Source organism: Dermochelys coriacea, chromosome 24 (genome assembly GCF_009764565.3).
Source record: "Dermochelys coriacea isolate rDerCor1 chromosome 24, rDerCor1.pri.v4, whole genome shotgun sequence".
NCBI classification, from domain to species: domain Eukaryota; kingdom Metazoa; phylum Chordata; order Testudines; family Dermochelyidae; genus Dermochelys; species Dermochelys coriacea.
The window spans coordinates 9,642,552-9,669,360 of NC_050091.1; the positions used below are offsets into that span (position 1 = coordinate 9,642,552).

Below are 26,809 nucleotides of genomic sequence, written 5' to 3' on the forward strand. Positions count from 1 at the left end.
AGCACAGCACCCCCTAGTACCACGCTGGGGCGGGGGGGTCAGTACAGACTGGGGGGATGCTCCCCTCCCTGCAGCACAGCACCCCCTAGTACCACACTGGGGCAGGGGGGGTCAGTACAGACTGGGGGGATGCTCCCCTCCCTGCAGCACAGCACCCCCTAGTACCACACTGGGGCAGGGGGGGTCAGTACAGACTGGGGGGGATGCTCCCCTCCCTGCAGCACAGCACCCCCTAGTACCACGCTGGGGCATTGGGGTCAGCACCGACTGGGGGGGGGAATGCCCCAGTCCCTGCAGCACAGCGCCCCCTAGGAGCCAACGCCCCCGCGTGGTGCGAAGGGTTTGACTTGTAACAAGAGCCGGGGCCACCTACCCACCCGGCAGGGTGAATATCATATTGTCAGGTTTCAGAGTAGCAGCCGTGTTAGTCTGTATTCGCAAAAAGAAAAGGAGGACTTGCGGCACCTTAGAGACTAACAAATTTATTAGAGCATAAGCTTTCGTGAGCTACAGCTAACGATGCAATGCATCCGATGAAGTGAGCTGTAGCTCACGAAAGCTTATGCTCTAATAAATTTGTTAGTCTCTAAGGTGCCACGGGTACTCCTTTTCTTTTTATCATATTGTCACAATCCCCTTCATTTGCATCCCCCGGAGGCAGGCTGTTGAATTACTCATTGCTCCAATGCAAAGAAAAACAAAGTAGACAACAGGCTCCGCTCCCCTGCCAGTGGTTTGCATGGCGCGGTCGCCCCGGGACAGCCGGACCGGTTCAAAGGCAGCAAGGGACACTGAAATCATCCATCTAGAGCAGTGGTTCTCAAACTTTTTTTTTTTTCCGCACACCACTTGAAAATTGCCGAGGGTCTCGGCAGACCACTTAATGATCTTTCCAAATGCTGTTTGTACTGTTAGCTAGCTATTGTAAAGCGGCTTTGGGTAAAAGCGTTATATCAAAACAAAACCCCGTAATAATTGATGTTTTTTTGTTCTACAAATAAAAGCACACAACTCATATTTTAATACCAATAGTTTTACCTTTCTAATGCGATGGATGTGCCCTCTCTACCCCGCTGCGGCAGCCCCCGAGCTGGGGTGGGAAGGAGGGGGGTCTTTCCCGCTCTCCCCTGCCACAGGAGCCCCCAAGCTGGGGCTGGGAAAGAGGGCCATCTCTCCCGGGCAGCCGCAGCCCTGGAGCCGGGGAAAGCCCTGCATGGCTCCACTAATTCGATGCATGGCCCTTCATTCTTTTGTGTGTGGCCACCCAGGCATGCACCTGAGAGGGAACTATCTGCAGACCACCTGAATAGAGCTCACGGACCACTGGTGGTCTGCAGACCACAGTTTAAGAACCTTTGATCTAGAGGCACCTATCGTCACACAGGCTGAGCACCTCTCTCTCAGGCACCAATTCACTCTCCAGCCATCCCTCTGAGTTAGTTCTTCCCATGTACAGATGGGGAAACTGAGGCAGAAATCACAGCCCCTGCCTGAGGTTGCCCAGGAAGCCTCTGGCAGAGGTGGGAGCTGAAGCCGAGCCTTACTGGCTCATGGTTCAGGGCACTGGTGGCCAAGCTAACCTTCCTCTAAGAGGGACTCCAGGCCCTGTGCTGTTGGCACATAGGGACCACTCACTCCCCAAGGCTGGGAATTTCTGCCAGCAGCCCTGCCTACCTCACCAACCCTGCAGGGGCCATGGCAGGGCAGAATGGGAATAGGGGTGGGGTTGCAGCACTCTGTGCTAGAGGGATTCGTGGCTGCACTGCCCATAGCTGTGAGAGGAAGGGACGTACCCAGGGCCCTACAGCAAGGCAGTGGCGGAGACTGGCCTAGAAGCCCAAGGCACAGTGACTCCTAGCCCAGGGCGCTGGCCCACTGCCACCCCTCTCTCTGCTGCCTCTCCAGTGTGGACAGCAAGCCAGGCAGGGCAGGGAATAATGAGGAGGAAACTGACCAATGATTCAAATGCACCAAGGCCCAGGCTTGAAAATCCAGCTTTAATGGGGCAGCATGAGGTGCGTCACTGCCTGCAGAAAAGCACACACAGAACAGCAGTGTTCAGGCTGCACCCTGACCTCCCCCCATCCCTGCCTGGAAAAATCACCCCCTCCCTCTCGGGCTTCCCCCAAGCTGGCCTTGGGAGGCCCAGCTCTGTGGGCACCAGTTCCCATCCCGTCCTCTCCTGTCTCCCCAATCTTTCACCCTGCATCCAAATCTATCCATGCCCAGGTAGGTGTCCGGCTCTACGACACCTGCCACTGCTGGGCCCAAGTCGCAGGGGGGTCCTCTCTGCACCCCCCACTGCTGCCCAACATTGCCAGTACACTGGGTGAAAGCAGAGCTGGGACAGAGCTACCCACCATATTCAGCTCCTCTTCCTCTTCCATCCCCCAGGCCCTGGGCAGACCCCCTCCACTTGCTGGGGACACATCTCCCCCTACCTTTGTCTTTCCCCATGCCCCTGCCCCACCCTGTGCACACAAATCCTGCTGCCCCAACTGCCCTTCTTGATGTTAGGCCTTTCAAGGGTGAGCAGGTTTGGCCCTTCCACCCCCCATCAATCCTCCAGCCCCCGACCATTCCCATTCTCTTTGCCGAGTGCCCTGCAGGGGGTGACTCCAGCTTCTCGGGGCCAGGGCAGCTCAGAGCTCAATGAGATGAGCTAGAAGCAGAGAGCTTCCAGGATCAGAAGTGGGGGCGTGGGGTGCTGCTGGCAGCTCCAAAGATGCTATGGCCTCTTCCAGCAGATGAGGGGCTAATGATCCCAGAGGGTGGCACGATCTCCATGGCTAGCAGGTGTGTCTAGCAGGAAAGAAATTACAGGGGACCCTTCCCAGGCTGGTGCAAGTCCCCTCTGCAGTCACAGCTTGGGCAAGTTCCAACCCTCCTACTTCCCGACCAGAGAAACACACAAGAGCTCCCTCCACAGCACACCTACGTCAGAGGTGCAAGGAGGCCCAGCTGGGTAGCTTGGGCTCCATGCCCCTTATCATCCCCCCTTGGAGCTGCTGGCTAGTGCCCTTGGAGTGAGCCCCCACCTGACACTCACTGGCTTCCAGGAGCGAGGGGGCGGACAGCTGTGATGGGTTCGTGCGACATTCAAGGGGAAACAACCCCACCCACTCCAGGCAAAAGAATAAAAAACTAAAATCCCACCCAAATCCAAAGTAGAAATAAAAAGCCTAAAACGAACTGCCCCACCCTGCCCAAGCCTGGCTGCCCACTCCCTAGCGCACCAGAGGGAGCCGGCGTGGGGAGGGACCCCAGACAGAGGGAGCCAGCTCTCTCCTCAGTGACAGCACCTGGTATCCCAAAGGCAGAGGCTGGGAGCCAGGGCTCACTGAGCCCCATTGGCGTCTCCCCGCCCACCCACCCCTGCTGCAACAGGGTCATTCGCTGATTAGCAAACATAGAGTTACAAAGTAGATTGCACAAGGTCAGGGCAGAGTGGGTTTGGCCAGCATCCTAGGAACGGACAGGTCAGGGGCTTAGGGATACAATTCGCTATGGCATGTGCAGCAGCGAGCCCTGGTTCACAAGGGAGCAATTCAATGCAAGCCCAGGGCTCCCACTCAGAGCAGGTTCCACCTGACGGTAGAAGAGTCCTGTCAGCTCCAAAGTGATCCTGAAGATCTAGGCAGGTGGAGTTCCTAGGGGTCTACGTGCCCCTGGGCTGAAATGAAATTTGGAGATCTAAATCCTACCTAAGTCTAAATTGGCTTGCACCTTATGTGGTCACTTGCACCACTGTAAGCCACTCCCAGGTCACTGCAGTAGTGTTTCCCTACCCACTGTGAACTAGTCCGTGTAAATGACTGCACAAGGTGCGGGAGGGCAGAGCAGCTGCCCTCTGATTCTGTACAATCGTTAGAAATCTAGCCCTAGGCTGAGCTGAACCGGTTTGGGCCCAGTCCCAATCTCATTGATGCCAGCGTGACTCCACTGGAGTGTTGCCAGATTTATACAGGTGCAAGAGGAGAAACGGACGAATTTGCAAAGGGTCCTGGTGCATTCTCCCTTACTGGTAATTTTTACATCAAGATTAGATATTTTTCTAAAAGCTCGGCTCTAGGCCTATGCTATCCAGGTCAGACGAGATGATCACAATGGTCCCTTTCAGCCTTCAAATCTATGAATAAAGCATAGATGTCTTTAAAAGAAATCAACATCCCTTCCCCTCCTCCCCCACTGCAAACACTTGCAATAGCTGGTGCTTAAAGCCCCAGCTTGCCTGAGGCAGATACCGTCCTACCTGAGACTCGTTTTGAAAATAAGGAAGTTTCCAGTCCTCATAAGTGGAGAGAAAAACTGGAAAACGTGACTCTGAAAGGCTCAAACCAGGATGCAAATAGAAAGAACCTAAATGTATTGTTTTATTATTTTTAAAATGTCATGATTTTTAAGCCAATCTTCTGATTTGTGGGGAATGGAATGCAATTCACCACTGAATGATTAGCAATTCTGCCCCCCCCCCCAAGTGCCCTGGCAACCCAAAGCTGCACCAGAGACAACCTGAAAGTGAAACTGATTAGCACCATATATGAAATTGGCATGCCTGTTTCACAGTTGGAAGGGAAAGATGAGTATCAAGCAGGACGCAACCTGCCTGCACAGTGAAATTGCTGTTTGGACTGTTAAAAGTCTTTCCATTTCCACCAGGTGAGGCTTCACCCACAGCCCTGGCAAAGCCAGCCGTTTGCGATATAGGATTTCCCTCTCAAGTCCTCCTGCTCTGAAGCTCTGCTGGCAGATTTTGGCTTGACCCTGGGCTGCTCCCCGAAGACAGTTTCACTGTTTACCTGCCCCATCTATTCCAGCCCTGTGCCCAGAAGTCCAGGCAGCGACTATAAAAGGCCATTGTGCAGCACTGTGGAGTTATAGGCAGGCCCTGGGGAACAATACAAGGAAATGCTCTTTGCTAGGACAGGAACCTCCTTGTGACACCACACCACATTACCAACTGCTGCATGATCAGGCTTGAAGCTGAACCTGCCTCCCCAGCAAACAGCAAAGGGGGGGGGGGGGATTCAAAACCCTCCATACTATGGCCTGCCGTCAGAGCCACATGGGCAAACTAGCTCAGTGGTTTGAACATTGACCTGCTAAACCCAGGGTTGTGAGTTCAATCTTTGAGGGAGCCATTTGGGAACTGGGGCAAAAATTGGAGATTGGTCCTGCTTTGAGCAGGGGGTTGGACTAGATGACCTCCTGAGGTCCCTTCCAACCCTGATATTCAAATTCTGCCTCTATGGGACTCCACACAGGCACACGGGTCACAGCCCAGATGGGCCTGTTTGCACTACCATGCCAGGTCAGGTATCCGATCTACAGAGGGAGACAAAGTCCTCAGGCCCATGGGGGTGGGGGGGGATGTGTGTGGGGGTTAAAGGTCTGTCCTGAGACCCATCTCTGCCTGTGGTTGGGAGCAAACAGAGGGGCACCGTGGTCCTTTCCAAGGGCAACAACTAGGATGAGCCCCGCCAGGGTCCTGAGGGTGAGGCAGGGGAGACGGGCTAGGGAACTTCACCAAGATGGGCTTTCTACAGCACCTGAAAACTGCACCAGTGCAGCCAGGCAGAGGGGCTCAAAGTGCTGCGATGCCTTACGCTGATGCAGCCCAGAACACAGATGCTGACAGCTCCCACAATCCCCCTCCCAGGTTCTGATCAGCCCATCGTACAACGACAATGGGGAAAAACACAGATATGGGGCTTTTCTGACACTCTCCCTAGGCCACTCCGTGAGGCAGTGGTGGTGACTGAAATAAAACCCAGGAGTCTCCAACTTTAACCACTCAACAAAGTGCCCTCCTTCAGATTCTCCATCCCTGGGAGTTACAGGAAGCCTCATTAAACCAGGAAATTGCAAGTGGCTTTGGTCAGCGAGTGGAAACCTCTGGGTTCAGATCCATTTCACCCGGCTAGGCTGGCTGTTTCTGGGAGTGGTGCAGGGCCAGGGCAGGCAGGGAGCCTGCCTTAGCCCCGCTGTGCTGCCACCCAGGGTAAGCGCTGCATGTCTGGAGCCCACACCCCTCACCCCCTCCTGCATCCCAGCCCTCTGCCCCAACCCTGAGCCTCCCGCCGGAGACCACACCCCAAACCCCCTCCTACACCCAAACTCCCTCACCCCCTCATGCACCCCAACCCTCTCCCCCAACCTGGAGCCCCCTCCTGCACCCCAACACTGTGCCCTAGCCCTGAGCCGCCCCAACACCCAAACTCCCTCCCGGAGCTTGCACCCCAACTCCCAACCCCCTGCCCCAGGCTCAGTTTGGAGCCCCCTTACACTCCAAATCCCTTGGCCCCAGTCCAGAGCCTGCACCCCAACCCCGTGCCCCAGCCCAGTGAAAGTGAGCGAGCGAGTGACAGAGGGAGGGGGGATGCCTTGTCTTCCCCACATGGGTTTTCCCCCCACTGCCCCATCTATTCCAGCCCTGTGTCCAGAAGTCCAGGCAGCGACTATAAAAAGCAATTGTGCAGCGCTGTGGAGTTACAGGCAGGCCCTGGGGAACAATACAAGGAAATACTCTTTGCTAGGACGGGAACCTCCTTGTGACACCACACCACATTAATGAAAAATGAGTCCAACTCCCCCACCCCTGCTCCCAACATGGGCCAGGATTTCCATGGCAATGGACTAGATCCACGGGAGAGACTTGGGGTTGGCAGGAATCATCAGTAACTAAACCTGAAGGCAAGAGGCCTGGCAAGTCTCCGGGGTTCGCAAACGTGAATCCCGACCCGTTAACCCCTCCACAGGATCCCTTGAATAGTCGGTCAAGCTGAATTGCGCGTGGCTTTGTGATTTAAACCAAATCTGAGCTGTGCTTTCCAGAGTGAGAAAAAAAACAACCCAACAACCAGGCATTAACCCCTCCCGTGCCCCCCCAGCAACACCACAGTCTGGGTTACTACCCAATTTAGCAAGAGAGCCAAAACGGAAATGTTTATAAAATGGACTTTCTAGAAACATTCCACATCAACCCTGAGCTTCGGAAAACAGCTTCCCTCTCTAATATGCAACATAAAATGGTGACAAAGGTTTGGGATGATCTCTAGAGATTTTACACCACTCCGTCATTACTAAATCTATCTAGATCCCTGTATAGCGCTGTGGATAGACAGGATCAGATCCTCTGCTGGGGTTAGACACCCTCATTCAGCAAAGCGTGTGTTTAACTGTAAACACGGGAGCACTCCCAGTTACTTCAATGGAACAAGTGGCCGATTTCGAGTTAAGAAGATGCTTAAGGGCTTTGCTACATCAGGCCCAGATGGCTTGGCCCCTTACAGCAAGGATTCGATCCTGCCGAGTGGCGTCCCTTTGAAGGGGCTATGTTGATTTACACCAGATAAGGATCTGATCCTATATCTCTAAAAAGAGACTAATAATTTATACATCTATGTACAGTGGTTGTCTCTATTTAGTGCTTATCTGTATAAAAGTGTTATTTCCCAACACATACTATACTGTGCTTGTCTGATAGGGTAATTTTGGGGAACACCCCATTGTGCCAAGACCAGTCACAGGAACGACCATTACGTAGGCAGAGGTTTTTCTAAACAGTGTCAGCAACGCGTACGGCCGATTGCCCTGGTTTTAACAGTGACATTCCAGGCAGCTTTGAAAAATCCTGGCTGTCGTGTGCCTGTTACATTAAAAGCACAACATCAAAACCAACCGCTCTTTTCTAAAGCCTGGCATTCTAGGCGACTCCCCAGCACCCAGGAGAATAAAGGACAAGCAACGCCAGCAGCGGTTCTCACCCTCTGCCCTGTGCCTTCGTTTGGCATGTCTCTTGCCAACCTGGGCACTTTCACTCTTGCAGGGACCTGGGGGAAAGTTTCACTAAAAACCTGCCACCAATTGTTTTAGCCCCTCTCCACAGATATCAGGTTTTAGGATCTATTTAACAAACGCGAACTCCATGGCCACTGATGTGTCCCTTTAAGAGAAATACGTGAGCTGGATTCTGCCATTGGTTACACCACAGCTGGAATCCTGGCTCCACTGCAGATCATGGGGGATTTTCCATTGACTTCAGTGGGGCCAGGATTTCTCACAGTCAGTGTAAAATGCCATCAGATCAGCCTGAGAGCACAGGTGCAGTGAGCATGAGGGATATACCAGGATCGGACCTGTTGGCTGCAAAGCGACTGGTCTGGGGGCAGGCCCAGCCACTGGTACTGAGTGTTTCCAGCCACGGAGTGGCAGGGAGAGGCCGCTCGGCTATTCCTGAAGGCAGAGCTGGGGTGCAATTAAAACCTCAAAGGGGAGGGGGGACCAAGGAAGGCTGGAGCCCTCAGTCCTTTGGCATTAGAGTCCCTCTCCTCTCTTAAACGAAGGCAGACGCCTCCCCTCTCTCAGGTCACCTGAGGTCACACAACCATGACCCCAGCATAGGTCCTCAGCATGGCTTGCACCCAAGACCTTCAGCTCTAAAGCACAAGGCTCTACTGCTCTGGCTAGAGGAGTTCCCTCAGCTGGCAACAGTAGCAGGCTGTTGTCCACATTATAGGCTACAAGCAAGTTACTGACTCTGAGGTCTCCAGTAGATCAAGTCTCAGGTTCCCCACAGCATAGAGCCACTGGGCCCCTCCCCTAGGGAATGATACCCCCTTTCCCTGGGCACACGGCAGGGGCAGAGCCCATACATGCCTAGATCCACAGGACAGCCCAACACACAAGAGGGTAGGGGAGGGGAGAACAAGAGTTACGGACAGAGGGGGTGGAGGATATAGAGTCTCCAGCAGCACTGGCCCCAGAGGGAAAAGCAGCCCCCACGCTCCCACCCCGGGACACAGAGGCCGGGGAGGGAAGGATCAGGGAAGCAGCGAGTCCAGGAGCAGGATGAGGCAGTGCCGTTGTCCCTTATGTCTTCCAGGGAGGGATGTCTCCAGCCTGGATGTCTCAGATGGATGCATCAACTTCTTGGCATGGCAAAGTTTGGCCCCGATGCAGGACCCAAGGTCTCTCCCATCTCTCACCAGGCGCTTGCCTGGATCTGGGTTGAGTTTAGAAAAAAAAATGGAATGACTCAAATGAAGGAGGAAGCCAGCGTGCAGTCCAAGGAGCTGAAAAGCTGCCCAAGCTGGTCCAGGGAGGTAAGAAGTCAAAAGTCACAAGTGGGGGGAAAAGAGGGGAGCCCAGTGGCCTGAGTGAAGGCTGGCAGGAAAGCGAGATGGAGCAGGCACCTGCAGAGAGAGAGAGAGAGGGTAGGATCAGGGGGCAGCCGGACAAGGAAACCCCAAAGAACCATGGCCAGTTGGCTTAGAACGAGACTTGGGCACGGAAAAAAGATTCTGTCCCCTGGAAATATTTCAGCTGTTTTTGGTCCTGAATCAGGAGAAGGAGGTCAAAATTTCACAGTTTTTCCACAGAAGTTCAAAGAAATGGCAAAACACTGTTGAATATTGAACTGATCTGAAACAAAACATCTTCCTATGCCACCGCGGTGCCTCATGGGAGTTGTAGTTCAGATGCCTCACACTCCTATTCTTCCCTCTGGGCAGGCTCTGCGGCTGAACTACAACTCCCATGAGGCATCGTGGCAGCACAGGTAGACGCACTTTAATATTGAACTGATTTGGAAGAAAGAACAAAACATTTTAGTTCAGTTCAACAAACCAGGATGTTTCCCTTCAGGTGGAACTGGACCCCAAACAAAAGTATTTTGCTGAGATTTATATGACAGGGGAAAAAAACCCAAAAGTTTCAGCAAAATCAAAGTTTTTCTGAAGTTTAGAAACATTTGGTTTTGTGGCAACTACATTTTCCAGCAAAAAGACATTTTGATAGAAAATTTCTAACCAGGTCTAGTTCGAACCCAGAACCCTGCCACTGGAACTAAAGGAGAATCTCCATTAGCTGTTTGCAGTACAGGGGTTATGACACATAGTGGAGTAGATCTGAATCCATCCAGTAGAGGATAGAAGACACACACAAATTTAAGGGCCAGCTTTTGACATTCAGACCCACCTTCCCATCCACACGCAGACTAAATCGGTTTAGTCTCTGATTTCTCCTACATGGCCTGTGGTGTGATCTGAAACTGTAACACATCAGACCCAAGATCGGCCCCAGGTGCAGCACTTGATGCAAATCATTCATATGCTTTAGATTCACACCCCCTGAAAGCCTAGTTCGAGGGTGCCTGGATTGGTGCTCCCCTGGGACTTCACACTGTGTTTGGCAGGGCTGGGCACAAGTGGGGGGGGGGGAGCAGGAGATCTAGCTGTGTGTCGGAGATCAAAGAACACCCACCAATATGAAGCAGAGCTGCCCCAAGAAGGATCATGGATGTAGCATTTCCCATCGGATCCCCTCTACCCACATCCCTTCAGAGGGCGCACAGAGTCTGTTCCATATTGGCAGTGTCAGTTCTCCCAGCCCCCGGGGGAAGTAAATCTGCTGCCCAAGAACAACCTGGGCACACAGCAAAGCCCCTGGGAGCGAAGAGCCCGGCCTTGCTCTATGGCATGCCCCCAGCAGGAGAGGGTGGGTGAAGAGGCATAATGCAGTTTCCTCCTCCACCCACGCCCCTTGCACAGAGGCCGACTCACCTGCAGTGCCCTGGGGCCGGTCTCCCGCGTGCTTCACCTCTTGCGGAGATGTCTCATAAAGCAGCAGGTGATGGTGGCGAGGATGGCGATGCCCGTGAAGAGGGCACTGGTGATGCCCACGATGAGGGGGATGAACAGGGTGTCCATGACTGGGGGGGAGAGCAGAGAGGCCCGTCAGACCTGGTGCGGGAGGGGGCTTTGAGCAGCCGGGCCCGGGGCCATCAGCCGGAGAGCTGGCAGAGAAGCCGGGTGGCAGGAGGTGGAGAGGGCTTGGGCAGGAGGGGGATTAGCTAGGCCGCCCTCTGGTAGAGGGCACAGAGCCAGCCACATCTCACCCAGAGCCACCTCCCAGCCCCACAACAGCTTCTGCTGTCAGGCTGGACAGACCATGGCGCACTGGGGGGCAGAACTCAGCAAGGATACATGGTGGGGGGAGGGAGGGGAATGCACCAACACTCACCCAGGACTGTGGGGAGGTGGGGTCACACCGGCACTCACACAGGGCGTAGGGATACATGGAGAATGGGCAGTGTCAAGTGGCACTCACCCGTGGCGTAGGGATAAACCGGGGGGTTGGGGGGGATGCAGTGCACACAGCACGCATCCAGGGTGTAGGGATACACAGGGAATGGGCAGCGCCAAGCGGCACTTGCTCATGACTAGGGATAAATGTAGGGGGGTGCACGCAGAACTCACCCAGGGCGTAGGGATATATGGGTGCATGCATAACTCACCCCGGGCGTAGGGATACACGGCGACAGAGTTGGACTTCACAGCCCCGGCGTTGTACCAGCTGCCGTCGGGGTAGCGCACCCAGGAGGTGACGGCACAGTGGTACCTCCCCTCGTCGGACGGCTGCACCCCGTGGAGCCGCAGCCGGTGGCACTGCGGCCCCACCTTGTCCAGACTCATGTCCCCGCCTGACGCCCGCCTGCCCAGCTCGGCCACGCCCTCGCGGCTCACAGATGCCACCAGCCGGCCCTGGGGCTCTTCCTCCCCCATCGTCACCTCCACCCACCAGCTGACGGCCACGTGGACGGCCTGGGTCGACTCCACTGAGATGTTGCACAGCAGCTCGGCCGTGTCCCCGCGGTAGGTGGCGGGGACGGGCAGCCACGCGTAGACCTCCAGCACCACAGCTGCAGGGGAGAGACAAGGGCAGCAGGAGTTAGTGCACCGGAGCTATGGCCCGGGGCCCAGATGCTGAGCCCCCAGGCCCAGCAGAGTCTGAACATCCCCCACCGGCTGAAGCCTGATGCCGTCAGAGGCCGAGGGGCTGGGGCCACACATGGAAATGCAGAGAGGAGGGAACATCTAAAAAAACACCACAAAGTTGCCCTTAAGGCATCCCCCAGCAGGGGGCGCTGTAGGGAACAGGGCAGGAGCGCTGGCTGTGGGGTGCTCACACCCAGGCCAATCATACCCTGTCGGAGCAATAGGAATCAGCACGGCTGGGGCACAGGGCAGACAGCAGGAGTAGGGGTGCAAAGGGGGCCCCTGCAAATGCATGCCAGCCCCCCACCCATTCCAAGCTTTGTACCTTCTGATTTCATGTGCACCTTCAGCCCCAGCGAGCGGCTGCTGGCCACCTCCCGCAGCTGGGCATCAGGGGAGCGAATGTAGGCCCAGGCCATGCAGCGGTAGGTACCCGCGTCCCCTGGCTGGGCTGACTCGATCCGCAGCCGGTAGGAGCCGGGGGCAGGTGTCAGCTTCTGCAGCGAGACTTGGCGCCGGCCCACTTGGCTGTTGGCATAGCTCTCCCCAATGATGGCCACCCCGTCCGTGTCCAGCTGCGCGACCAGCAGCCTGTCCCCCTCGCCCACCTCCCAGCTCACGGCATATGCCACGTGGGGCGCAGGCGGCACAGGGCCTGATAGGTTGCAAAGAAGCTCCAGGGCGTCTCCAGCACTGAGCCGGACCTCGGGCGGGCTGGCCGACACCGCCAACTGGCTTGCTGAAAAGGAACCAAAGAGAGAGCGAGGGAGTGAGAGTATCTACACAGCCCCATCGGCCCCGCCCCAAAGGACCCCATGCCCAGAGATCATTCCACCCAGCACTGACGTGTAGCCACCATTGGGGTGGAGCATGGCTGCTGTTTAACAGGCACACAGCAATGCTGCACAGCAGTTGAGGGCAGGGGGTGAAGGAGAATTCTGCATTCACTTGAAGCTGCCTGGGGGGGGCAGAAATATTTCCCTGCCAAGCTGCTGAGCCCTTCACACAAACCTCAGCCTGTGAAGCCAGCCAGGGGAACCACAGAATCCAGCTCCCCCGAGGCCCAAGGGTCTGATTCCCTGCCACCTTGCCCCACTTGGTCACTTGCACGGCGATCGTGCAAACATGAGTGCTCTGATTTGTGCCCACTTTGCTCCGGAGCTGCACTTTGCACCGAATCGGAGGACAACAGGCAATGCGGTCCCTGATGGTGGGGATAGACCAAGAGGCAGGATCCCGACAGGCACAAGGCTAGCAGCTCACGTAGGGCTGGTGCCCAATCCCCCCCGCCTGACAGGCAGCATCAGCAAATGCCCTGCTGCCCCATACCACCCTCCTCATGGGAGCCCAGCCCAGCGAGCACCGACACAGGACGCGGCTTGGGGGTGAAGCCAGCCAGGACTCACCGATGGACTGGACAGTCACCTGAGCCAGCGCTGCCCGCTTCTCGGCAATCAGCTGCCAGCTGCCGTCGGGGTCCTGGATCCATTCTCCTACTGTGCAGTGGTAGGTGCCCGCGTCCCCCGGGCGCACCTGCCCAATCGCCAGCTTGTACTGCTCGCTGCCTGCCTTGGCCACAGAGAGCTCCCCAGCCCGGTACCGCTCGGCATAGCTCCTGCCAGCTTCCACGGCAAAGTCGCGGCGCAGCCCGACCACCTCCTGCAGCGTCTGGCGCCCAACGGGGGCATCTGGGGCCGACACCCCGAAGGAGACGGAGAGATGGGTGTGCTGCTGCGTCTGGCTCCGGGCCGTGCAGCTCAGCTGCAGCTCCTGGCCCTCCGACAAGCTGAGCTGCAGCGGGGAGGTGCCAGCCATGCGGCCTCGGAGAGGGGCCCTGGGTGCGGGGGCCAAGACCCAGAGCATATCAGGGATCACTGCAGGGGTGCAGAGAGAGAGAGCGAGACATAGATGTGAGCACGGTCAGGCCTGGCTTTGTCTTGCTGGTCACTGGAGTTAGGGAATCAAGATGCCCAGGGATGACCCCTCTGCTCTACCACTAGGGGGAAAGGGGGGGGGGAGGGAGAGAGCGGGGGGTTGCCGAGTCAGAGCCAGATTGGTCCAAGGTTCCAGAACGAGTTTGGAGCAGAACCAGGAATAGAACCCAGGAGTCTGGCTCCCATCAACCCTCTCCCGCTCTAACGGCTCTTTCCCTTTGATGTCCGATATCTCCCCCCGACCCCCCATAGCTTTAATCCCCTTGAACGCTGCCCCATGGCCATAAATGCCTGTAGGCCACAGACTGATGGGAGAGAAAACCCCGCAGCCCTAAGGACACCCCGAAGCCACAGCTTGCCCTTTGGTTCCTCAGCACCCCCTGCTGGCTGAAACGGCGGGGGGAGCTACCCCAACACCAGGCAGGGAATCCCAGAGCGGCTCAGTCACTAGCCCCTGCTTGTCTCTGCAGGGCACTGAGGTCCCAATGGGCCACGGAGCCCAAACTCCACTCTCACCCCCAGGGGGCACCACTGGCCAAACCCCTGGGTTGTAGCCACAAGGGGCCTGATCCTGTTAGGGCCTGAGCACTCAGCGCCCCAGGGCAGCCGCCAAGCCAGGGCACAGTTTGCAAGCTGCTCTCTCTGGCCCAGCAGCCTTTGTGGAAGTTGATAACTCCTGGCAGGATTGGGCCCCTAAACCCAGCTGACCCCCCCCCCAGCTTTGGAGCCCCTTTCCAGAGCCTCTGGATGGCAGAACACAGCCTCTGCTAGCCCAACTCCCCTACCCAGCACTGGGGCTCAGGCTGCCCGGCTCTGGGGCGAGCGCACGGCTACCTCCTGCCCAAGGGGGCCCCCTCCAGGGCAGGGCTGATGCCCGTGGCGGGTGGGGTAGTGGGAGCTGCTGCAGATAAGAGCCAGACCCTGGGCCTCTCTGAGGTGAAAGACCCTATTGCACACCCCACCCATGCCAGGCAGGGAGAGTGTGAGGTATAGGTGGGGGGCGGGGGAGATGCCTGGATCTCCAGGGCATCTACCATGCCCCAGAGACATCCCAACGCATACCCCTCTTGCCCCACAAAACGAATCCCCCTGCTGTGAAGGCTGCAGCATGTCTCCCAGCCGTCCTGCTCAGGAGCTCGCTGGTCCCCTGGGAAGACCCCAATGAGCGAATCCAAAGAGCCCAGTCAAGTGGGAACATCCCAAGGCGCAGCTGGCTGCTGGCCAGGCTGCAGGGTATGAGGAACTGCGGGGTTCCGCACACTCCATCCCTGTTCCCCTTTCTGAAGAACAAACTCCATAGGGGCGATATGATCTCAGCCGCCCATGCTGCGTTGCCTGGCGTGCGGGCGCCGGGGATTCCCACGAGTCGCTCCCTTACAGGAAAGGGAAAAGCCCCGAGGGCAGCAGCGGGACAGAGCGTGTGAGGGTGACTCCACACCTGGGTGCAGTCACTTTTCGTCTCCTCAGAGCCGGGCCCAGGCCCTGCGAAGGGCCCTAGCACAGACAGGTACCTGCAGCACAACACTCCTCTGGCTCCGCAGCTGGCGCCGGGAGGGTCAAGCTCATGCCCGTCACTGGGCCCTTTTTGTGTATATGGGAGACTCTCGACTCAGCAGGTGCCCTAGGACTGGGACAGCAGGGGGCTGGGGGTCAGGACTGAGGGGCATCAGCAGAGCTGTTGGGGGGAGTGGCTGAAACAACTGAGGGGGGCGGTGGGTCAGGCTTTGGGATGTCTTGCACTCCCCATAGTCTAGATCATACCAAGCTCTGTCCACGGTATAAATCACGGCAGCCTTGAGGTTGATCTAACTTGGGACCTGGGGAGCAGAGTAAGTTAGAGCAACCTCAAGGCTGCTAAAATGTACACTGTGGGCAGGAATTGGTAAGATCCAGACTATGGGGAGTGCATAAAACAGAATCCTCCCTGAAGCAACAGACTGAGGGCAGAGAGCGTTTGTACAGCGCCTAGCGCAATGAGGCTCTGACCTAGGCCTGGCCCTTGGGCGCTACCACGGTACGAAGAACAAGTACAGGGTCAGTCACTGATGCGCCGCAGCCACCCACCTCCTCATGCCTCATTTGCACCAGCACAAATTTGTTACAAGACACCACGTGACCGGCAGGCCGGCCCCCGTCACTGGTGCAAGTGACCCACACAAGGGTCTGGGTGGCAGCAGAGAATTGGGATCTTTATTTTAGGGATTCATCTTGGCACTGGGGGGTATATAAGGGGGGTTTACAGCCACCTTCCCTGTCTTGTCCCCAGTGCTGGAATGGGGTAACTGGGAGACAGGCGGTGTGCATGGGGCAGCCCCCAGCCCTGGAGTCCCCCCGGGTTGCACGGCACCCAGGTACCTTTCAGCACCACCTTGCTGCTGTAGTTGCCGTGGTACATGGAGTCGGTGGTGGGCGTGTAGCACTCGTAGACGCCGGCGTCCTCGGCCCGCAGCCGGGCCACGCGTAGCTCAACAGCGTCGCCGCGCAGTCGCTGCACCGAGACCTCGCCGCTCTGCACGCGGGGGCTGAAGATGGCGTAGGGGAAGGCGGGGTCCCTGGTGCTGACCATGCCGATGGAGATCTCGGGGGCCGTCGGGCGGTACAGGAACCACTCGAAGTGCTGCAGCGTGGGGCCCTCGTACTCCGAGACGCTGCAGGGGATGGAGATGGCCGTGCCCTCCACGCGGAACAGGGGCCCTGGGGGCAGGTGCACCTCCCGCGCCCCACACAGCCCTGCAGACAAGGGGGGGAAGGTGTTAGTGACTGGGGGAATTACAGAGCACAGCCCGTCTCATCCCTCAGCACATAGGGGCCGAGGGGCTCCCATCCCCCACCTCTGTGCCCCCCCAGGGTCTGTGTCCCCCCACTATACTCATCTTCCCAGAAACCCCCCAGTACTTCTCCTGGAGCTGCCTCTAGGGGCCCCAACCCCTGCCAAGCACATCCCCAGAGCCCCACCCCCATCATTCTGCCCCCTATCACTCCATCATCCTTGCACGCTCCCCTTCTCAGACCCCCTATGCATCCCCTGGGGGGTCCCATGTCACAACTAGCCGTGTACTTCCTCTAGAGTGAACAGGCCCCAACCAATGGGCTCCATCCTCCATGCCCCCAAGACCCCATCCCCCAGGAACATCCCTTAGACCCATCCTCCACCCAAGCAAGTCCAGAGCACCCCTCTCCCCGACAGCCAATTGTTCTCAGCCCCCAACTAGCAACATGCTGCTTGTCTCCCTCTAGTGGCTGCTCCACAACAGGACAACAGCCTACTGCTGCCAGCAGCATCACTTCTTCAGCTCCAGCAGCGGAAGCCAGGGCCATGGTGCAGGAGGCCCTGGGTTCAAGTCCTGGCAATGGGCGGGTATATGAACTCCCACTGGAAAGTGGCTCCCTCCAGCCTGGACCTAGGTGCCTTGGCTCCTGGTGCAGAGACCAGGCCAGCTGGCAGCAGAGGGAAGGGAACTGGAATGGCTTAAGGGGAGGAGGCCCCGGGACATGGATCACAGATGGGAGCAGATGGGACTTGAGGACAGACCGCATCCATTGAATCCCTTGGTCTTTCCAGCCCTGGATCCCAGACCTCTTCACAGCCCCAACCCCAAGGAGCTAAACCTCCCAGCACCTGCTGCCGCTGCACAGGGAGGGGGAAGGGGCTGGCCCCAGGTCACACATCGAGTGGCAAGGAAAGGAACCCAGGAGTCCGGCTTCCGGATCTGTGCTCTAACCACTAAAGCAGGCTGCCTCAGGTTTGGTTTACAGAAACTGAGGGGCAAGTGATGATTTCCTCCCCCCCCCCCGGTCATTCAGCCCCATAGCAGGGAAATCCTCCGCACTCCCCGTCCCAGCCCCCTGCACCCACTGGACTCCACAACCTGCTTCCTAGCATGTCCAGCACAACCGCATCCCCCACATCCTCTCTCACCTGTACAGCTCCCAAACACATCTCAGGACCCAACCCCTTCCCAGAGCCAGCTGCACAACTTCCCCCTCTGCTCCCCCAGCATCGGCCACCCTCCTCTTCTGCAGCCATCTCAGCACAGCCTGTCTCTCTGCCTCCACAACTTCTCTAGTCAGCCCTGCCACTTCAGGCTGCCAAGCCCCCACTCCATCAGCCATCGCAGAAGTGTCACTTTTGCTGTGTTGCTTTCGTCTGCGAAATGGTTTTAGATGGGGCCAGATTCCAGGCTGCATCCCCAAAGCGATCCCACACCGGGTGGGGGGAGCAGGTTGCATGGCTACTGCAGGAGCCGAAGCAGCCCCCAGAGTAAGCTAGAGCAGCCCCTAGGCAGCTCTAACTTACGGCAGCTTCCCCAGAAAGCCCGTAGGGCTACATAACTCAGCTGACTCCCCAGCCCTGCGAGGGGGCCACATAGGTGCTCCTGAACCCAGGGAGTTCTCCCCCGCGGGTCTCACGGCCGCTGGAGCTCCACAGAGATGGGGGGGGTTGGTTTGGAGCCTGGCACTGGGGTCAGATTCAGCTCACCAGCCCTTTTCTCCCCCGCCTGGCCCTCTGCCCCATGGCCACTCCCAATCCGCAGCTGCCAGGAGTACAAGCCATGACGCTGCCCAGGATTCCAGACACTGGCACTGACCCCTTCCTGACAGGAGCTGGGTCAAGGCACAAGGGCCCCAGGGGCAAGCGAGGAGCCCCGTCAGCCCTGGATCCAGTCCTTGCTTTTGATCACAGGTGGCATGAGTGTAGGAATCTCAGACCAATTCCTGGTGAACATTTGTCTGCATCACAAAGCCACAGGATTAGGCAGCATCTGCCTTGGGCCGGGATAGCCGGGGGTGGGGGGACCTCTAGGCTGGAACTGAGGGACAGGGAAAGGGGGAGCCCTGGGCTGAGGTAGTGGGGGGGGCGGCTGTGGGTCAGAATTGAGGGATGAGATGGGAGCCTTGTGCTGGGATAGTGGGGGGGTGGGGCTGTGGGCTGGAATTGAGGAGTGGGAGAGCCCTGGGCTGGGATAGTGGGGGGGGGGTTGTGGGTTGAAATTGAGGGGCTGGGAGAGCCCTGGGTAGGGAAGGGAGGGGCTGGGTGTCGGAACTGAGGGGCTGGGGGGAGCCCTGGGTAGGGAAGGGGGGGCTGTGGGTCAAAATTGAGGGGTGAGGGGAACCCTGGGTTGGGATGGCAAGGAGGAGTAGGGTTTGGAATTGAGGGGCAGGGGGAGCCCTGGTGGGATAGTGGGGGGCATGGGCTGGAATTGAGGGGCAGTGGCAGAGCCATGGATCAAGGCAGGGGGGTGCCCAGTGCGGGGACAGCGGGGAGGGGGCTACGAGTAGGGACTGACGGGCACTGGAGGAGCTGGGCGGGTGGGAGACTTTGCCCAACTCAGCCGTTCCCTTGTGAGCAGTAAATTTGCTTCCAGAAGCCAGAACAGTGACTGGCTACATATTTGCTTCCTGCCTTGTGCTGGAGCCGCCTGCCTCACTGGTGCACCGGCCCCCAAGGGCTAAACCCCTCGTGCTGGAGGAGAGACGCCAACACTCCCTTGGCCAGCAGCCAGGAGAACCACATGGGCATCAACTGACTTCCAGGGCGGACAGGGGAGCCGCTGCGATTCCAGCCCTGGGGCAGTTCAGGGCGAGAGCTTCCCTCACCCTCCCAGCAGACAGACAGCTGCCCTGAGAGGTGCCTTCACCTGCAGCTCCCCAGAGGTCACGGCTGGGAAGCAGGGTCAGGAGGCAGGAGCCAAGCCAGGGGTCTGAGCCCCACTGGTATTATGGTAGTGCCTAGAGATCAGAGGGAGGGCCCCCTCGTGCCAGGCGCTGCACAGACACACAGGGAGAGACTGTCCCTGCCCTCCAGAGCTCACAGGACATAGGAGGGTAAACTGAGGCACCAAGCAGGGAAATGACGTGCCCAAGGCCAGTGGCAGAGCCAGGAACAGACCCCGCGTCCCAGTCCAATGCTCCGGCATCTAGCTCACACTGCTACAACCTCAGCTATTTAGCAGCTCCTTAGGAAGAGCTAAGGAAAACCATCTCAGCACAGAACAAGTCACAAGCCAGAAAAGGGGCCTAATCCCCAGCAGATTCCCCGATCAAACAGGCTGGAGAGTGAGGCAAACCAGCCCCCTCCAGCTCCGCTCTGCAGCTGCGGCCCAACCCAAGGACCTTTGCTCCCATCCCCAAGCGTTTCCACCCCCTGCTCGTCCTCGCCCAAGGGCAGCTAGCACCAGCCTGACATGCCAGCCTTCGTCCCAGCGCAGACCCGGGTCTATTGCCTCATCCTCCACAGGGACAATCAGACTCGGCGCATGACGGCTCTGGGATGCTGAGGAGACAATAGGGAGGAGGGGGGATGCAGCGCCGGCAGTGCTTCCAACAGGCAGGATGCACAAAAGGCTCCTTCTCTTGCATTTGCACCATGCAAGGCAAGCTAGCCAGACACACACACGCGCTGCACACCCGGGTCATGCCACCTGGCAGCCAGCTGAGATCCAGGCTGCTCAGACAAAACACAACAGGACTGGGTCACGTTTCTTGGTGCACGGTAAAGGGCAGATTTCCCCCAGTGCTCGGCACTGATTTCGTTCACTCCGGCACAGACGCTCGTCCCTCGATTTCAGCCTGGCTTCTAGCAGTTTCGCTTGTGTCGGCAAATTGACAGGAGCCAGCTAAACTGATCTAGCCATTTCCTGGCTGTGATTTAGTTAGACGGAGGCCGTTTTGGTGCATGGACTAGGTGCCTGAATGGGTTCACTCTTATTAGCCTGGCCCTAAGACTTCAGGCTGGATCACAGATCTCAAGAGACCATCGCGCTCCTGCACGATCCAGGTCAGAGATGATCAAACAGATGCCCACAGCCAGCTCCATAATGTCTGCATGAGCCAAAGTGGATCTTACAGACAGACACCACACATTGCTAGGGCAGCCATTCCACTAGGTAATTCCCCTCCCTCTTAAAAACGTGCCCCTTATTTCCAGCCTGAATTTGCCCAACTGCCATTCCCCACTGCTAGATCTCATTCTGCTTTTGCCTCCTGGACCAAGGAGCTAATTAACCATCAGGGACAAGACGACTCCTGTTTGTTTACCCCAGGCAGCAGGGCCTGATTCTCGTGTGCACAAAGGCCCGTTTACACAGACCGCCAGCGGGCGCCGAGGGGCCTTAGAGCCAGCACCGCTAAAACTCACCAGCCAAAATAATTGAAACTAGGTCCTGACCCGAAGAGCTGACAGAGAAGGCAGAGAGGCAGGGGTGGGGGGTTTGCTTCCGGGTGAGCACCACAGGAGAAACAAGAGGTCCCTGTGTGGTGGCTGAGCAAATAGGGAGGTTTCCACGTATAGGGAGCAAGGTGGGGGGAAGATGCACTTACAGCAGCTGTGCCAAGGGGCCCGACCGGAGGCTCCCATTGCCACCAGAGTGGGAAATAAGCCTTAGTGAAATCACTAGCTTTGTAACTGGCATCCAGGTTCAGGATCACCCGTGGGATCCCTGAGACAACAGGTCCCTGCCCTTAGGGTGCCCATAGTGACGCTGGTACTGCAGGGCAGACGCAGGTGGGCCAGGAGCGAACTGGCCAGCCAATGCAATCATGTCAGCCCCTAGGTCTCGTGCAGCACAGCCACGATCCCAGCAGTCAGGCACCACTGCCACTCTCGATATGCCGGCCTCGGCCATATCGTCCAAGCACAAATGGGGAAACGGAGGCACAGAGCAGGCAAAGTGACTTGCCCAAGGCCACGCACAGAGTCAATGGCAGAGATGGGGATAGCTCCCAGGAGTCCTGATTCTCTAGCCCGGCTCTAACTACTAGACCCCTCCACTTCCTGTTAACTCCCAGTCAGACCAGAGCTAAGGCTGAAAATCCAGAGCCAAACACACCTGCCCTCCCCCACCTGGGCCATGGCAAAGAGACGAACAGCCCCTGCTGAGCCTGGGTGCTAACTGCCAGTCCCTGTGTGTGCTTTGAGATGTTCCAGGGTTCCCTATGGGCCCTGGGGGGCAGGGAATAGCCATGGCACCGTGTGCTCTGGCCACTCCCACATCTGCCCCCTATGGGCCCTGAGGGGCAGGGAATAGCCATGGCACCCTGTGCTCTGGCCATGCCCCCATCTGCCCCCTATGGGCCCTGGGGGGCAGGGAATAGCCATGGCACCCTGTGCTCTGGCCATGCCCCCATCTGCCCCCTATGGGCCCTGGGGGGCAGGGAATAGCCATGGCACGGTGTGCTCTGGCCATGCCCCCATCTGCCCCCTATGGGCACTGGGGGGCAGGGACTAGCCATGGCACCCTGTGCTCTGGCCACGCCCCCATCTGCCCCCTGTGGGCCAGAGGGTCAATGGCTCATACCCCTCCCCGCGTGCCTCTCATCCAGCAGCCTGGAGCTGCAGTGGAAAAGATTCGGAGGTGGCAGTTTGACACATTCAAGGTTTTTCTGAATCAGGGAGTGAATATTTTGTGGTGAGGAAAGTGACTCACCCTGACTTTGGTTTCTAAGTAGCGTTTCCTGTTTGGGAGGATTTAAATTCAGCACAGAAAAAAAAAAAAAAAAAAATCAGGAGCAGATTCTCCCCCCACCCCCTTTTTGGAAACTCAGGCTGGAAGGTCTGAAAAGTTTCAATCTTTGGGGGGCTCCTCTGGAATTTCTGGGCTCCGCTCCACCTTCCCCTTCCCTCCCCCCGACTATGAAACTGACCAGCTGTGCTGTGAAACAGACAGGGGGGATAACAGCTGAACTTGGGGGTGCCTGTGTCAACTGGGGGCAGGGGCTGTGATACACAAGGAGAACGCCAGCCTCCCAATCTAATATTTAGCAGTGCATTTGCTTTTCTGCTGCTTGGCTTTCAAAATAATATATTGTGGTTTAAAACCAGAAGTCAGTTTGAGTGAGGATTTTGGGGGGGGTGGGGGGGGGTGGAGAGGGGACTGTTTGATATAGCTAGAATTGGGATTATTATTGTTTGTTTATATTACAGAAGTGCCTCGACTCCTCCGCTGAGATCAGGGCCCCGCTGTGCCAGGCGCTGCACGGATAGAGAGTCCCTGCCCCAGCTGAGATCAGGACCCATTGCCCCAGGTGCCGCACAGACACAGATAGAGACACAGTCCCTGCCCTGAAGCGCTCACAGTCTGCACAGACAAAGGGTTTAGGGAAAGGCAGATTTAAATCTTGATTTAAAAACTGCCGGTGATGGAAAATCCACCCCAGCCCTAGGGTAAACTGTTCCAGTGCTTAATTATCGTCACTGTTAAAAATCTGATTTCAGTGTAGCAGCCGTGTTATTCTGTATTCGCAAAAAGAAAAGGAGGACTTGTGGCACCTTAGAGACTAACAAATTTATTTGAGCATAAGCTTTCGTGAGCTACAGCATCTGATGAAGTGAGCTGTAGCTCACGAAAGCTTATGCTCAAATAAATTTGTTAGTCTCTAAGGTGCCACAAGTACTCCTTTTCTTTTTGTTAAAAATCTATGTCTCATTTCCAGCCTCAATTTATTTAGCTTCAATTTGCAGCCACTGGCTTGAACCCAGATGCCCTGCGTCCCAATCCCATCCCACAGCCACAGAGCCTGTCTTCCTTTCTAAGGCATGAGGCTGAAATGCAGCACGCGGGAGGCGGGGCGGGGGGCTGGCTCCTTCATGCTGCCGAACCGTAACAACTCCTCTCCTTTGCTGTCATCAAGATACAAACTGGGAACCTCAGCATCACCGAGCCCCATCTCTCCAGCGGTAGCAGTCCTAGGCTGTTATCTTCCAGCAATCTGGAATGGAATATGACTCACGCAGCGCTGGCATGCTGGGCTAATTCCTTGGGGTGTTGCAGGAGGAAAGCAGGGTCCCCAGAGCTTGATTCTCACAAAGTTCAATTACTCTGCCCGGTCACCAGAGCGGAGGGTGGGTGCTGCAGGGAAGAGACGGGACTGGGAGCTGGGATGGAGCAGCCTGGGCGGTGGATCAGTGGTGCGGCCAGAGCGCCCTGCAGTTATTTGCAGCTCCCCAGGTGGAAGGAGGAGGTGAATTAGAGCAACCCTAAGGCTGTCCTAATTTACACCAGGGGCGGACCAGGGCTGAAATATAAGAAGTGCCAAGGTGGTTTAAAGCCCCTCCCTGCCCAGTGCAGGAGGTTAATGAAAAATCAGGCCCACGACTTCTAGTTGTGCTCGTTAAAAGGTCACACGGGACCCGCAGAGCGACTCACCCTTCTGCAGGGGAATTGCGGGAGATTTACGCTGCGTGGCCACAGAAATTCCTTTGGGGACAGGCAAAGCTCAGACCATGCAGTGCAACCAGCAAGCGCTAGGGCCTGGAACAGGGACCACGATATCCCAGCTGGGGAGCCGTGGGGTGTGCAGACCTGGGGGCAGAGACTCTTCCTGAGCCCTGCCCCAATCCCCACCCCTCCCAAAGCCCCAGATCCATCTATATTCACAACTTGGGGCCTGGCCGGCCAGCCCCAGGCAGGACAGATGGAGTCACCTCCTGGGCCTGACCTGATCTTGCCAGGGCCTCATTTGAAGCATCCAGAGCCTGTTTTTAGCATATTTCAGAGGAGCAGCCGTGTTAGTCTGTATTCGCAGAAAGAAAAGGAGTATGCATCGAATGCACCCGATGAAGTGAGCTGTCGCTCAGGAAAGCTTATGCTCAAATAAATTTGTTAGTCTCTAAGGTGCCACAAGTACTCCTTTTCTTTTTGTTTTTAGCATGTGGCACAAGGAGGACATAACCCCCCACCCCCAACCCAGGAGCCAGCCAATGATCAAAGCCCAGCGGATCAGAGGGAAGCAACAACAACAAATGAGGATCAGACTAAATAAATGGAGAGAGACAGAAAAGACAACCCCCCCCCCCAAATACACAGACAGAGGGCTGGGATCATGCCAACAGGCAGGTGCTGTGGTAAATGGGGGTCAGGCCCCATTGCTCTGGGTGGCAGAGGTAGCCCTGGAGGTGTGAGCTGCAGGGGTAAGCCCCATGGGCACACATTTCCTGGGGGGGGATAAGTGGGAGGAAGGAGTGGGCCTCCCTGCGCCAGTCTCTAGGCAGATGCAAGGCAAAGGGTTGGGGGGAGACTGGAGAAGGAGGGATCAGGTACGGCCCTGTTTCCTTGGATTGGCAGGAGAATCAAGGGCTGTGAACCTTCATCCCCCACCATGGTCTAGCTCCCGGCCGCCAAGGGGGCAGGGCTCCCCCCCCCCCCGTCCGCACTGCGCCCCCGGCCGCCAAGGGGGCAGGGCTCCCCCCCCCCGTCCGCACTGCGCCCCCGGCCGCCAAGGGGGCAGGGCTCCCCCCCCCCCCGTCCGCACTGCGCCCCCGGCCGCCAAGGGGGCAGGGCTCCCCCCCCCCGTCCGCACTGCGCCCCCGGCCGCCAAGGGGGCAGGGCTCCCCCCCCCCGTCCGCACTGCGCCCCCGGCCGCCAAGGGGGCAGGGCTCCCCCCCCCCGTCCGCACTGCGCCCCCGGCCGCCAAGGGGGCCGGGCTCCCCCCCCCCGTCCGCACTGCGCCCCCGGCCGCCAAGGGGGCAGGGCTCCCCCCCCCCCGTCCGCACTGCGCCCCCGGCCGCCAAGGGGGCAGGGCTCCCCCCCCCCGTCCGCACTGCGCCCCCGGCCGCCAAGGGGGCAGGGCTCCCCCCCCCCGTCCGCACTGCGCCCCCGGCCGCCAAGGGGGGCAGGGCTCCCCCCCCCCCGTCCGCACTGCGCCCCCGGCCGCCAAGGGGGCAGGGCTCCCCCCCCCCCGTCCGCACTGCGCCCCCGGCCGCCAAGGGGGCAGGGCTCCCCCCCCCCCGTCCGCACTGCGCCCCCGGCCGCCAAGGGGGCAGGGCTCCCCCCCCCCGTCCGCACTGCGCCCCCGGCCGCCAAGGGGGCAGGGCTCCCCCCCCCGTCCGCACTGCGCCCCCGGCCGCCAAGGGGGCAGGGCTGCCCCATCTCCAGGAGCACACCCGCCAGAGGCCCCACACACGCCAAGCAAGCCGGGCTCCCCGCGCACCATGCCCCCAGCAGCCCGCACCGAGCCCCGGCGACTCACCCAGCAGCAGCAGCAGCAGCAAGGAGCCCAGCGCGCCCCGGCGCAGCGGCTCCCTCACGGCTCCCATGGTGGCGAGCACCGGCCGGGGGCTAGGAGCCTTCGCCGGGGACGCGCCGCCCGAGGCAAGACAACCCGCGGCCCCGTGCGCCGGCTCGGTCCCGTTCGGCCTCCCCCGGCCCCGCCCGACTGCAGCGGGCGCGGCTCGCCGAGCTGGGAACAGCCGCTGGGCGGCCCGGATCGATCCCCCGGCCCGGCCCGGCCCGGCCCGGCCCACCGCAGCCTGCGCGCCGCCACGTCCCGCGCCTGGGCTCGGGGCTACAGTCGGGGCGGGAAAGCCCCCCCCTCGCTTTCCTGCGTCTCCGCCGCGGCCTCCCCGTGGGAGGGGTGGGGGTTGCGTTGAGCGCCCGGGTGCAGCTGTTGTACGTGTCCCACCCCAGAGGCGGCTGCATGTCAGTGCTGGGTGTGGTGAGAGGTCCCTGTGGAGCATTACTGCCTGGCTGCTAAACAGCTGCCTTGTTCCACCCCAGAGGTGGCTGCCTTGGAGTGCTGGCTGAGCAATCCTTGGCCCTTTGCACAGTACTGCCCACAGGGTGTAGGGGAGCTGCCCTTGGCAGGATGGAGGGTCCCTGGGAGGAGAGGAAATCTGGAGACTCCCTCCCCCCCCCGTGAAATAAGATACCTTAAACTCTGAGAGAGAGAGTGAGGTCTAGGGAGCCAGGACTCCTGGGTTCTATTCCTTGTTCAGGGAGGGGACTGGGGCCTAGTGATTAGCTCAGAATCCTGCCTGTGGAGCAGAACTCCGGGGTTCTGTTCCCCGCTCTGTCACTGACTTGTTGTGTGACCCTGAGTGACTCCTAGCCCGTCTCTGTGCCTCAGTTTCCCCTATGTATAATGCAGATGGCCCTGACCTACCTTGCAGGACTGGAGGCAGCTGGTATTGTTGGGAGGGTTAATCCATCATCTTGCTGTGGAGTCAGACTTTCCTATAGCAGTTCAGGAGAAGGTGAAGGACCATTATTGTTAGGGCAGGAGTCACCAGGTGACACTGTTGCACCCAGTCATATAAGGTCTGTTTGGTCTCGAGGGAGCAGTGTCAGTCTTTGCTGAAGTGCTGTGTTGTTGTTACTTTTT

The 26,809-nt window shown here is 58.3% G+C and overlaps 1 protein-coding gene across 3 annotated transcripts; it reads right to left on the minus strand.

Annotated features, from left to right (window-relative positions):
* Positions 1-6,918: 6,918 nt before the first annotated feature.
* Positions 6,919-26,163, minus strand: IGSF8 (immunoglobulin superfamily member 8). 3 transcript variants are annotated; one of them, XM_043501734.1, is made up of 7 exons: positions 25,679-26,163; positions 16,067-16,441; positions 13,184-13,651; positions 12,103-12,516; positions 11,297-11,701; positions 10,563-10,711; positions 6,919-9,004 (listed from the first exon to the last, which is right to left on the minus strand). In XM_043501734.1, exons 1-6 carry the CDS (start codon positions 25,743-25,745, stop codon positions 10,596-10,598), a joined length of 1,845 nt encoding a protein of 614 aa, XP_043357669.1. In that variant the 5' UTR covers positions 25,746-26,163; the 3' UTR covers positions 6,919-9,004; positions 10,563-10,595. The 3 variants fall into 3 exon arrangements, with proteins under 3 accessions (XP_043357669.1, XP_043357670.1, XP_038239491.1); XM_043501735.1 differs by having other exon boundaries at positions 6,919-9,194; positions 16,067-16,442; positions 25,686-26,162; XM_038383563.2 differs by having other exon boundaries at positions 6,919-9,194; positions 25,679-26,162.
* Positions 26,164-26,809: the final 646 nt, after the last annotated feature.

Coding starts and splice junctions, on each gene's coding strand:
- IGSF8 (XM_043501734.1), bottom strand. CDS start 25,745: ATGGGAGCCGTGAGGGAGCCGCTGCGCCGGGGCGCGCTGGGCTCCTTG. Junction 16,442..25,678: donor GCTGCTGCTGCTGCTGCTGG/GTGAGTCGCCGG, acceptor CCTTGTCTGCAG/GGCTGTGTGGGGCGCGGGAG. Junction 12,517..13,183: donor GGTGACTGTCCAGTCCATCG/GTGAGTCCTGGC, acceptor GTTCCTTTTCAG/CAAGCCAGTTGGCGGTGTCG.